Source organism: Penicillium psychrosexuale (genome assembly GCF_028828465.1).
Source record: "Penicillium psychrosexuale strain IBT 29551 chromosome Unknown utg000002l, whole genome shotgun sequence".
In the NCBI taxonomy this organism is placed as follows: Eukaryota; Fungi; Ascomycota; class Eurotiomycetes; order Eurotiales; family Aspergillaceae; genus Penicillium; species Penicillium psychrosexuale.
Genome location: NW_026643187.1, coordinates 1373416 through 1386262, shown reverse-complemented (window position 1 = coordinate 1386262; position 12847 = coordinate 1373416). Strand labels below are relative to the sequence as shown.

The 12847-nt window shown below is 51.9% G+C and overlaps 4 protein-coding genes across 4 annotated transcripts; 3 read left to right on the top strand and 1 right to left on the bottom strand.

The window, feature by feature from the left end:
* Positions 1–129: 129 nt before the first annotated feature.
* On the top strand, positions 130–3577 carry N7518_001656 (RNA-binding ribosome biosynthesis protein MAK21; the record flags this gene model as incomplete). Its single annotated transcript, XM_057182584.1, has 3 exons — positions 130–849; positions 904–2054; positions 2107–3577. 3 exons carry the CDS (start codon positions 130–132, stop codon positions 3575–3577), a joined length of 3342 nt encoding a protein of 1113 aa, XP_057044034.1.
* A 1752-nt stretch (positions 3578–5329) lies between these two features.
* Positions 5330–7048, top strand: N7518_001655 (putative neutral amino acid permease; the record flags this gene model as incomplete). Its single annotated transcript, XM_057182583.1, has 4 exons — positions 5330–5587; positions 5642–5784; positions 5844–6894; positions 6968–7048. 4 exons carry the CDS (start codon positions 5330–5332, stop codon positions 7046–7048), a joined length of 1533 nt encoding a protein of 510 aa, XP_057044033.1.
* Positions 7049–7741: 693 nt separating this feature from the next.
* Positions 7742–9256, top strand: N7518_001654 (glycine decarboxylase subunit T; the record flags this gene model as incomplete). The annotated part of the gene is made up of 2 exons (XM_057182582.1): positions 7742–8133; positions 8194–9256. 2 exons carry the CDS (start codon positions 7742–7744, stop codon positions 9254–9256), a joined length of 1455 nt encoding a protein of 484 aa, XP_057044032.1.
* A 380-nt stretch (positions 9257–9636) lies between these two features.
* On the bottom strand, positions 9637–12309 carry N7518_001653 (glycoside hydrolase family 92 protein; the record flags this gene model as incomplete). Its single annotated transcript, XM_057182581.1, has 4 exons — positions 9637–10354; positions 10418–11430; positions 11482–12125; positions 12180–12309. 4 exons carry the CDS (start codon positions 12307–12309, stop codon positions 9637–9639), a joined length of 2505 nt encoding a protein of 834 aa, XP_057044031.1.
* Positions 12310–12847: the final 538 nt, after the last annotated feature.

Sequence of the window (12847 nt, the reverse complement as noted above, 5' to 3'; positions counted from 1 at the left end):
GTAGAGCAAGCCGAGTCTCCCTTCTCCGATGTTTCTTATCGGGTTGGTCCGAGCGCCCCGATAACGCCGCAAAAGATTTCTCCGTTTAATTTTCTTTCCTCCATCAGTCAACCCTAAACACAATACACCATGGCTACAGGGAAAGGAAAGCGCTCTTCGAGCGCAAATGAGAGTGCTCCCGCAACGAGCACCTCAGCTCCCGCTGCCGAACCTCTGCCATTCATGCCGGACGAGAGTGCCTTCGCAGGTCTACGACAGAAAATCGAACAGCGTTTGAAGAATCAGAGTCAGACCACCGGGAAAGGGAAGAAGGACAATAACAAGCCATCGGCCCCGGCCACCAATGCTTTCGCAAATAAAGGAAAGCAATTTCCCGCCAAGCCCGGCCGCCCTCAGGATTCTGCGCAAGGCAAGAAGCGGGATCGCAACGGCGAGGTAATTGCTCGCGAGCAGAACAAGGGTGGAATGAACAAGCAGGAAAAGCCGAAAGCTGGCAAGAAGAGCAACGACGACGAGACATTGCGCCAAGAAATTCTAGCTATGGGTGGTACCGAGGAGGATCTTGATCTTCTTGCCGGTGTTGAGTCCGAGTCTGAGGTTGAGGGCGAGTCTGGCAAGGTTGACGACGATCTTCGGAAGCAGCTCTCTAGTATGTTGGAAGCTTCAGGGCACGTCGTGCCTGAGGATCTAGCGGATGACGAAGTCGAAGAGGAGATAGAGAGTGAGGAGGATATCGAGGACAGCGAAGACAATGCAGAGAGCAGCGGGCCAGAATCTGATATTGAGGAAGCCCCCGCCCCGAAGACAAAAGAGTCTGAATCTGTGGTGCCGAAGGAGTACCTGAAGCTGGTAAGACTGAACCGGCCTAGCACCACAACGCTTTTGCTAACATGATCATTATAGAACGTTCTTCCTCGGTCCGACTGGTACAATATCCCTATGCCCTCCTCCGCCGGCGACACGAAACATATGAACGCCTTGCCCCGCCACCTGATGGAGCGCGTTCACGAGCTGGCCAACAAATTGCTGCAGGAAGAAAATGAGGAGTATGCGGCGGCCCAGAGGGCATCTGCTTCTTCTTCCCACAAGTTCTACTCGACCATTATGACGTCTGGTACCCTGAGTGATAAAATTTCCGCCTTGACTCTTAACGTTCAAGAGTCGCCTCTGCACAACACCAAGGCACTGGAGACTTTGATTAGTCTCGGAAAGAAGCGCAGCCGTGCGCAGGCAGTTGAAGTTCTGCGGTCATTAAAGGATATGTTCGCCCAGGGTACCTTGCTGCCCAGCGACCGACGATTGAAGTCTTTCACTAATCAGCCTGGGCTCGTCGCCGCATTCCAAGGTGCCGGTGGGCGGTGGAACGAGAAAGACCCTCTTCCGGGTGGTTTGAAAAAGAGCGACCTGATTGTGTGGGCTTTTGAAAACATCGTAAAAGATCAATTCTTCGAAGTTATTAAGATTCTCGAAATTTGGTGCAATGACGAGATCGAATTCTCACGGACCCGGGCCGTCAGTTATGTCTATGAACTTCTCAAGGAGAAGCCCGAGCAGGAGACCAATCTTCTGCGACTTTTGGTCAATAAGCTCGGTGACCCGGGCAAGAAAATTGCGTCTCGGGCATCATACCTGTTACTACAACTGATGCAGTCGCATCCTATGATGAAGCCAATCATCATCAAGTCAGTGGAAGAAGTGCTATTCCGGCCTGGCCAGAGCTCCCACGCCAAGTACTATGCTGTTATTACTCTTAACCAGACTATTTTGAGACTGAAGGAAGAGAAAGTGGCTGCTCAGCTGCTGGACATCTACTTTGGACTGTTCCTTGTGCTTTTGAAGCCCTCCCACCAGCCTACCGACGGGAAACCTGCCCACAAGGGTAAGACTGCCCCCAAGGGCAAATACAACAAGCATGGAAAGGGATCGAAGGGCAAAGGCGACGACGATGCTGCCAAAGGACAGGCCCAGGACGACGAAATGCGGGAGAAGCTGATCTCCGGTGTCTTGACCGGTGTCAACCGTGCTTATCCTTTCACTGACTCTGATTCCGAACGGTATGTTTTCTTTACACTCTACTCCCCTATGCAAGGTACTAACTTCCACTAGCATGTCGAAGCACCTCGACACCCTGTTCCGTATCACACACTCCTCGAACTTCAACACCAGTATCCAAGCTCTCATGCTGATTCAACAGCTCACGGTGTCTAACCAAGTCTCCGGCGATCGCTTCTACCGCACTCTGTACGAGTCCTTGCTCGACCCCCGCGTTTCCACCTCATCAAAGCAATCTCTCTACCTCAACCTCCTATACAAGTCTCTCAAGAATGATCTGAACGTCCGCCGAGTCAAGGCATTTGTGAAGCGTCTTGTCCAGGTTCTTGGCATGCACCAACCTTCTTTCATCTGCGGTGTCTTCTTCATGATCCGTGAGCTCGAGAAGACCTTCACCGGCCTTTCGTCCTTGGTCGATCAGCCGGAGGAGAACGACGATGATGATGAAGAGGTCTTCCGTGACGTCCTCGATGAGGACGACGAACAGCCGGAAGCCGCTCCTGTTGTTGAAGCCAAGAAGCAGAACAACGTGTACGACCCCCGCAAGCGAGATCCCGAGCACAGCAATGCCGACCGGAGCTGCCTTTGGGAATTGCTGCCTTTTACCTCCCACTTCCATCCTTCCGTCTCTCTTAACGCCACAAATCTGCTTGAGCACAACCCCATGAGTGGCAAGCCAGATCTGACTCTGCACACTCTCACTCACTTCCTCGACCGCTTCGTGTACCGCACGCCCAAGGCCAACGCCAGCTCCCGCGGTGCTTCTATCATGCAGCCCCTGGGTGGTGGTGAAGCCGCCGACCGGTTGGTAGAGGCGGGCAAGAAGACACAGAACCAGGTGCCTCTCAACACCGAAGCCTTCTGGAAGAAGAAGGCCAACGATGTTGCCGCGGAGGATGTCTTCTTCCACGAATACTTCACCCGTGTCAACAAGGACAAGGAGAAGGTGCGTTCCAAGAAGAGCAAGGACGTTGACGACGAAGACAACTCCGACGCAGGTCTCAGCGGAGACGAGGACGAGATCTGGAAAGCGCTTGTCGACTCCCGCCCCGAGTTGGAAGCCGACGAGGACAGCGACGACGACCTGGACATGTCCGATTTGGAATCCGCGTTGGACTCCGAAGAAGATGGCGAAGGCGCAGACGAGAACGAGTCCGACGGCGGGGTTATCTTCAACGACGAGTCCGATGTTCCCTCCGACGAGGAAATGGCCGAGTTCAGCGAACCCGAGGAAGCCGCGCCCGCCGTCAAGACCAAGAAGGCCGCCAAAAATCCCTCCAAGGAGGTCGAGGAGGACTCCGACGACTTCGATATGGACGTATCGGACGACGATGCCTTTATCGACAGCGACGAAGATCTGCCCTCGGATATGGAATTGGGTGGAGTCGGTCTGGAAGAGCCCGAAAAGCCCGATACCGCGCCCGAGTCGAACCGCAGCAAGCGCCGCAAGCTCAAGCAGCTCCCTACTTTCGCCTCCGCGGACGACTACGCTGCGCTGTTGGAGGACGAGGACGACGGAATGTAATCTGTTTCACTTTGTACAAAGAGTTCGATTATTTCTTCCCCCCGTGGGGCCAAAATTCTTGTTTTGCATCTGGAGTTCTTACATTCTGCCTTCCTTATTCTTCCTTTTTTCATTGTTATCTATATCTATTCTATCTACTATCTACTCTGTCTCGGGACGCTGCAGCCAATACCAGCTCTTTGGAATATGCCCAGGACCTAAGCAAGCCTTACCCCTTTCTAGGCAAAAATTGGCAAAAATAGGCAAAAATAGGCAATGCGATACGGCAGCTGTAGCAGTCCAATCACAGCTTAGACTTTAGTTAGTACTCTGTGAATTTGGGTTCAACAAGATCGCAAGGGATACGGAGTACGCTGTGTCCATGGAAATAAAAATATCTCAACGTGTATACTAAATATCGCGCATATGTCATAACGTAGGCAACCTTTGGATTGAACACAGCGGGCATCCAAATAAGCTCAGATGTTTTGTGCTTATAAGCGCCCGAAAATCACTCGACACCATACGGAGCATATGGAGTGCGCAGTGTGGACCTTGATGCCATCGCTGTGGGTTCGCACGCAAGACCGGCTGCTGGAGCTGAAGGCCAGAACGTTGAATATTTCATGCTTTTTTACTATTTTTATGTCTCAGTATTCAACGCTTTCTTTGGGATGTCTGTCAGATAATAATATATATCATATGCCACGGCATTGGGGCTGCATACTCCAGGCAAGGGTCCCTGGGCTAGACCATGAGTCAGCGGCACGTGGTACGGGCGTGTAGAAAGTGCCGATCCTTCCATTTGTACTCCGGAGGCAAAGCGAAATCTTCGAAAATGAAACCCCCGAGAGAGATGGACCATGTTTCCACTATTCCATGCTGAATCAATGTTCGTGAGCCATATGCGTGGATTCCACTTCCCGATCTGGATGAATTCATTCGACAAAGCCATCCGCATGCGGGGCCAGTCCACCGGACGCATAGAATAATGGACGATATGATATGCGGGCGCAACCGACTCTGCATGAGGGAAGAAAGCGGATTCGGGATGCCCGTGGAGCTTGAGGGCTCAGTACCATGGACTATGGGATTCATCCAGTCCAGTCGTCTGGATACATGTAGTACTTTGACTTCAGGTCCAAAACTGTCCCTTGGCACAACCCACCGTAAGCCACGGCTGATGCTTCAACTACAGAGGCTGATCTTGGTTCTGGCAACGTCATATCTCTACATTTCGCCTTGTAGCTGAATTTTGAATTTGAATTTCTTTTGACTTTCCGGATGTTAAAGGCTGTGGAGTCGGAAATGACGGTGTTCTCCAGATAACCCATAGAAGTACCATGCGCTGGGATCGCAATACCCGATATGCTGCTATACTAACGTCAAGGTTCTTTTCTTTTTCTTTTTAATTTCTCTTTCCCCTTTTCCCTCTCTTCCATTCATCTTCCCACTCTTCGTTTCAGTTGAGAATTGCATGCAGCTCAGCGAATACCACCTCAGGTACCCGCATTTGCCCTAATCCGTCCAGCACGGATCGCTTCTTCTAACTGGCCGATCACCCAGAACTTGTTCATTTCATTTGAGTGTAAGTGTCTGATTCTTCTGTGCCAAATAAAAGAAACGATAAACACAAAAGAACACAATCCGCTCACACGCGACCAGTATCCTATTTATCATCTTCTCGAGCATTGCATGCATCTGCGCATACTCAACTCTCTCGACTCCACCGAGTTCCGACAAAGTCGCGGTTCATCCGCTCTCTAAATAAAAATGACTGGTCCGAAGGAATCGCCAAATCCTGCTCCTGTGGGCTGGGACTATGACCGGAACCACAACGGCACCGAGTTGTCTGATATGTCCGAGCAAGAGCCCAAGCTGAAGGACTTCGACATCGAGAGCCAGCCCCGCCGCGGCTCGCAGCATAATGTCACTGCCATCGACTCATTGTCGATGAAGGAAAGTATCGGTCGTCAGATTGACATCGAGTCGGAGAACACAATTAAATACCGGACGTGCAGTTGGCAAAAGGTGCGCTTCGGACCGATAGGGATATTAGAGTCTTGACTAATAAAATTTTTACAGACCGCTGCATTGCTCTTCTCGGAGTATATCTGTCTGGCTATTATGTCCTTTCCCTGGTCATACTCAATTCTGGGTCTGGTTCCCGGTTTGATCCTGACCGTGGTTATTGCCGCCATTGTCCTGTACACTTCATTGATTACCTGGTATGATATCCTCAATGGCTGCGACCACATGATAAGCCTCGGTGTTAATATTTGTATAGGAGATTCTGTCTGCGACACCCGGAAGTCCGCGACGTTTGTGACATCGGTCAGTATCTGTTCTGGGACTCCAAGATTGCGTGGTGGGCCACAGCATTCATGTTCCTCCTGAACAACACGTTCATTCAGGCTCTGCACTGTGTGGTGGGTGCCGAGTACTTGAATACGATGTCGAACGGTGCAGTATGCACAATTGTCTTCTCGATGATCGTCGCCATCATTTCCTGGTGTTTCTCGCTGCCTCGCACATTCAACACGTTATCCAAAGTCGCAACCCTCTCAGCATTTTTCACCTTCGTCTCCGTCGTCCTGGCTGCCGTATTCGCTGGTGTCGAAGACCACCCGGCGGGATACACGCCCGCACTGGGAGACCCCACCGTGCTTGCCGTCCCGCTCAAGGGCACAACATTTATCCAAGGCATGAATGCCTTTTTGAACATTAGCTACACCTTCATCGGCCAAATCACCCTCCCCAGTTTCATTGCCGAGATGAAAGAGCCCCGCGACTTCTGGAAGTCAGTGACAGCCGTGACAATCGCGGAGGTCATCGTCTTCAGCGTCATCGGTGCAGTCACATACGTCTACGTCGGCAACCAATACATGGTTGCGCCGGCCTTCGGTTCCCTCGGCGACGACGTTTACAAGAAGGTCTCCTTCTCTTTCATGATACCGACCATCATTTTCCTGGGCGTGCTGTACGCCTCCGTCTCCGCCCGTTTCATCTTCTTCCGCCTATTCGAGGGCACCCGGCACAAGGGCAACAACACCGTCATTGGCTGGGCTGCTTGGGGTGGAATCCTTGCTGCGCTTTGGGTCGCAGCCTTTATCATTGCCGAAGTCATTCCCTTCTTCTCCGACTTGCTGTCCATCATGAGCGCCCTCTTTGACTCTTTCTTCGGCTTCATTTTCTGGGGTACCGCTTATATCCGCATGCGCTCGGAGGATTACGGGCCCCGTTTCTTTATGGTTCGTGGGATTCGAGGCTGGCTCGGATTCATTTTTAACGTCTTTTTGATTGTTGTTGGTTTCTTCTTCTTGGGACCTGGGACATACGTAAGTGATGAGTCCTTGTTTGGCTTGGCTTGTTGCTGTTTCTTATGCTCCTGCTAACACATATTCCTTCTAGGCTGCTGTTATGTCCGTCGTCACCAGCTACGATGAGGGCACTGTTCGCGGTGTTTTCACATGTGCCAGCAATGGACTATAAACCCCCTGCAGGGCGGGGGTTTTGTAAAAGGTTTTGTCTTCATCTTCGCATTGAATCTCTTGTGCACGTTGTTTCCAATACACCGGGTCATTGACTCCGGTGATTTCATGACTGACGACCGAGAAGGGAAGTGGCCGATATACACATACCACTTGACCACGTTTGGGGTATTAGAACTTGTTTTTCGGATGGACGCGGATGGGTTTCAATGCTGTGTATAGCTTCATGGAAAAGGGCGGGTTTTGGGATATGCTCCCCTTATGTGTATATTTTATCCCTGCATTCTTTACAGCAGTTGCACTTTTTGATTCAATGCAGATGGTCGGCCTAGAGGTTGCAATTTCGCTCTCCGGGTTGGATTTGACATCGCCGCGGCAATACTCCGATGGCCCTTTGGTCTACCAATCAATGTAGCCATGAACCTCAATTGCCTTCGGCGGAAGGCGTGAACGATAATTCGCCGATTATCATTCAATGGCTAGCCTCTTATATGTTGAAACAGACCAGCGATATAACCTATAGTCTGCAAGAACTGTACGTCCAAATTGGGCAATCAGCTAATCCCCGATCGCCTATCACCACGTGACTTTCCCGCTCGGCTTCCCCGACGGCGAGTTGGTGACTTCTAGCAGCTCATTTCTTTCTCTTCTTCTCTTTTCTTTTGTCAATTCAATTCTTCAGCATTGATTCACCATGTCAAGCGTCCGTATTCTCACACGAGGTGTTGACCTCGCCGCTGCGAGGGCCGCCACCCTTAACCTTCCCCGCGCCTCTATCGGCTCCACCGTACTTCGGCGAGAGCTCTCCTCCGCGGCTATCGTACGACCAACAGTCCGTCGATCATTGAAAGCCAATGCACCAGTCGCAGCCGTAGCTTCGCGTGCTGCGAACCAGGCTGTGCGGTATGCCTCTAGCTCCAGCGAGCCCCTCAGCAAGACACAGCTCTATGACTTGCACCTGGAGCACGGTGCTAAGATGGTGCCCTTTGCCGGGTTCGACATGCCTTTGCAGTACGCGGACCTGAGCCATGTGGAAAGCCACATGTGGACTCGCGAGAAGGCCAGTCTTTTCGATGTTAGCCACATGTAAGTGAATCATCTCCGAGCCAAAACAAAGCGCAATGGCTAACCAAGTTCCTCATCTAGGGTTCAGCATCAACTCAGCGGCCCCGGAGCCATTGATCTCCTGAAGAAGGTGACTCCTTCGTCAGTAGACAAGTTAGCTCCGAACAGCTCTACCCTCTCCTGCCTCCTTGAAGAAGGCACCGGTGGCATTGTCGACGACTGCGTTATCACCCGCCGCGGCGAAGACAGCTTCTACTTCGTTACGAACGCCGGCCGGCGCGCTGAGGACTTGGCCTTCCTGACCGCCGAGATCGACGCCTACCGCTCCAAGCACGGAGCCGACAGCATCAAGTGGGAGATCCTCGCTGACCGCGCGCTGGTCGCGCTGCAAGGACCCCTCGCCGCCTCTGTCCTCCAACCCCTCATCCACACCGCAAACACTCCCTCCTCCGAAACCGACCTGAGCACCCTCTACTTCGGCAATTGCCGCGAGCTGTACCTCACCCTCCCAGATGGCAGCGCAACCGCACACCCACTCCTCATCTCCCGTACCGGCTACACCGGCGAAGACGGCTTCGAGATCTCCATCCCGACCTCCGGCGCCCCATCCCTACCCCGTCAAGTCACCGAGCTCCTCCTCACCGACAGCAGCAAATCTCGTCTCGCCGGTCTGGCAGCCCGTGACTCCCTCCGTCTCGAGGCAGGCATGTGTCTCTACGGACACGACATCACCACCGCGCAGACCCCGCCCGCCGCAGCCCTTGGCTGGATCGTCGGCCGTGATCGTCGCGATCCTGCATCTGCTACCTTCAACGGCGCTTCCGTTATCCTCTCCCAACTCGCCAGCCCGAAGACTATCCCCCAGCGCCGCGTCGGACTGACTGTTGAGAAGGGCCCCCCAGCTCGCGAGGGCGCTCTCGTCCTTGATATCTCTGACCCGGCGAATCCTGTCGAAGTCGGTGTCATCACTTCCGGCCTGCCGAGTCCGTCGCTTGGCGGTGCCAATATTGCTATGGGGTATGTCAACCAAGGGCTTCACAAAAAGGGTACCGAGCTGGCTGTCAAGGTCCGCAATAAGGTCCGCAAGGCTACTGTCGTCGGTATGCCTTGGATTACCAGCAAGTTCCATCGTCCTCCTCAGTAGGGGGTAGAAGGTGTTGACAACTCCTCTACTTTCATATTGGTTTTGTTCCTTTCTGAAATGGAGGGACTCATGCGAAAGACTAGCGTTTTGATTTATTACTTGGCCTTTGTATATATGTTTCCGATCTTATGACTGATATTCATCATATCAAAATACTCTTTTCTTTCTTGTCATAGCTCACACAAATTTGTATAATGACTATCATTTTTCAATGCCTACAATGTAAGGAACATAGGCATAAAACCACCCAAAGATTCAAAGTTAGAGGCAAGAAGAATTATGTATCCGAAGCAAAAGACATACTATAAGGGTAGATTACTCACCGAATGCGGAGTATAAGAAAGCAGCTACCTTCAGAGCTACAAGCAACAGAGTCACAATCAACCTACCAAGTCAACACGATTATCAAGATGCAAAGCACCAAGCTGCCCACTTTCCACAACACTCTCCCACCTACGGTAATTCACATCCTCATCCCCACCACTAACCCCAGCCTCCGGCGCCAAAGAAGGCGGCAAATCCTCCAGTCCAGTCCCCCAAGCACTCTCCTCCTTCCCAAGAACAAGAACCAACTCCATCCCCTCAGCGAAGAAATCATGTCCAATCCAATTCCGCGTATAAGGCACGCCATCCAGGGTCGCAGACTGAATAAAGCCATTCCCACCCGCGGCAGCGCCAGTAGCATTAGCCGTATTATACTCCGCCCAATTCACCGTGCGCAGTGTTGCCGTTTTCCCCGTCAGCGGGGAGACAATACTGACAGACTCGAAGAACGGCACCGTGAGGAGGTACACGCTCTGTCCCGGGTTCGGGAATAGTCCCATCATCGCCATGGCGACGAACGAGCCCATGGCGCCTGAGTCGTCGTTGCCTGGGAGTCCGGCTGGCGTCGGCGAGAAGTAGTCTGGGATGTAGGCGCGCACGCGGGATGTCGATTTCGCCGGACGGCCGGCGTAGTGGTATTGGAAGACGGTTAGGAAGGCGGGCTCGTTGCCTATGTAGGTTATGTTTCGGTCGTGGAGGTAGTCAAGGCGGGTGACGAAGTTGGTGGGGCCACCGAGGAGGGTTATTAGGGTTTGCATGTCGTGGGGGACGAAGCTGGGGGATTGTTATAAGGGGTGGGAATAAAGGTGGGCGTTGGGTTGGGGGAAGCGGGCTTACAATTGATACTCCCAGATGCTGGATTCGAAGGTTTCGCCCGCGGTGTTTTGCAGTGAGCAGGCGTGTCCGCTCTCGTCGATGTTCGAGCATGCGAGGGGATCTTGGAAGCCCCATGTTCCATTAAGATGCTTTGGCTGGAAGAAACCGGTGAAGCCAGTGTCCCTTCCTTTCCAGAAAGAGGCCTGATTTGGTTTGAATAGGTTTTGCCAGTATCGTGATCTTTTCTCGTACCGCTCTGCATCGGCTGTCTCGTTCATGCCGCGAGCCATTTGCGCGATGGCGAAGTCGTTGTAGGAATACTCGAGTGTGCGTGAGACGCTGCGCGTCATTGTGCCGAACCCCTCGTAGTCGAAGTCTTCCACGGGGATATAGTGTAGCTCCTTCCAGCTGCGTAGACCGCCACGGCCTTCGCTGGACCAGTCGTATGGTTCCTCTTCGGCGTCTTTTTGCACAGCTGCGTACCCGGCATCCCAATCAATGCCATCTCTGAGACCTTTCAGGTAGACATCTGCCAGGACGTTGTCGGCATTAGAACCGCCTTGTGTATATCCTTTGCAGAGTGACATGCGGCAGTCCGGCAGCCAGCCTAGGTGGCGCTGGGTGTCAATGAGTGAGCGCACCATTTGCATTACCGAGGAAGGATCGAAGATAGTGAGGAAAGGGATCTGGGAGCGGAAAGAATCCCAAAGACAATAGAACGAATCAAAATAAGGCTCACTGCTCTGCCAGAGCGGGTTCTCGCCTGTGTAGTTCTGGGGGTTGATCATAGTCCTATAGATTCCACTGTAGAAATTGGACAGAACGGATGCATCGATGTTTGTTCGTGAGACACGGATCGGGCGCATCTTCTCGGTCCATTTTTCGACTGCTATCTGGTGGGTTGCGTTGAAGTCAAAGTTTGGAATCTCAGACTCCGCATGAGCGCATGCTTGCTCTGTACTCATGAAGCTGACACCAACTCGAGCGAGGACCGTGTTGTCCGCGGCAGACTCAAAGCGGACAAATCCACCACCCTACGGAATGTCAATCCTTGTCTCTATATAAAAGAAAGGCTTTCTACTCACTGGAAGCGGGTACCCATTGATACTGCGGGAGATTTTCAAATCATGAACATCAGCACTGGCACGAGAATTGACAAAGATGCCACTATCTCGCTGGGCTGCCGGGCTTTTGAAGTCCGCACAGAAATGTAACAAGTACGATCCCGATCCAAAGCTAGGAGCGAACCGCGCATCACCGGTCATTCGACTTGTTGTGTTATCCACCGAGATAGTCGCATTGTCCTGGCGGGAGTTCGACAGATCGGTAAGGTCCAGCAAGATCAATGGACTTGTGGTGTTATCACTTGGGAACTGGAAGCGAAACAGGGACGTATGGTGCGCAGTTGTCATATCAACTCGGACCCCTGATGCTAGCTCTATAGCAAAGTATCCCGGATGCGCCTGCACGGAGTCGGGCTTATACATCGTTTTTCGTTGGTTCTTCGGATAGACACAGCCATTGACATCATCGCCGATGCATTTTGCATAGGGAAAGAGAGGGAAATTACCTAACGAAGGACTGCCGCCAGTGCCGGAGTCGTGCATGCTAGAGAATCCGGTGACGCTGCCGCCCTCGTGGGCGAAGCCTCCTTGGTTGCTTTCTGAGTCTGTATCGGCGACGGCTTTCGCCATGCCGTATGGAAGCGAGGCTCCTGGAAACACATTTCCTGTGGAGAATTGGTCGTTAGCATGAATTTGACTGATTTAACTGTTGAACTTACCTCCGTTAGCGCTACCAATCAAGGGATTGATGTATTGTAGAACATCATAATCTTCCACTGGAGGGCGATCTGCGGCATTAACTAAGATGCGACTGGTTGAAAATAACGACAGGAACAAATATGGCAGCATGATCTAGGTTGAATAAAGATGATCGACGCATCGGAAAGGCTGCTAGTATTTAGGTAACGCTTCATCCGCACCTGCCTGGAATGCGTGCCCCTGGCGATCCCTGTCTGTTGCATTCCATTCTGCATATTCCCGTATGTGGATCCGGGGATAGGCTCTCATGTTTTTGAGGGTATGTGGTGCAAGAATGTACTGGAGGTGATTGGTGAGACTCGTGTGTCCGGAACGTTAGGATTGAGAAACAGTCCAAGACAAGCGAGATAAATCTAGTAAGACTTTGTCGCAATAGGTTTCATGAATATTCATCAAAAGCATAATTTCTTGCAAGCATACTCAAAGGAAGAAAGATAGCATATCTCCCCAAAGGTAAGTCTCATTCTGGCAAAAAAATAAGACAGAAAGCACCGTGTCTTCACCTGGCTATGCCGATATATCAAGTAAAGAGAGCTATATATAGGCCGCATCCACCATATTGTTTCGCCATATTCTTCTTTTGTATCTCCGGATACCGGCTTCCACGACGACATTTATAGCAATTTGT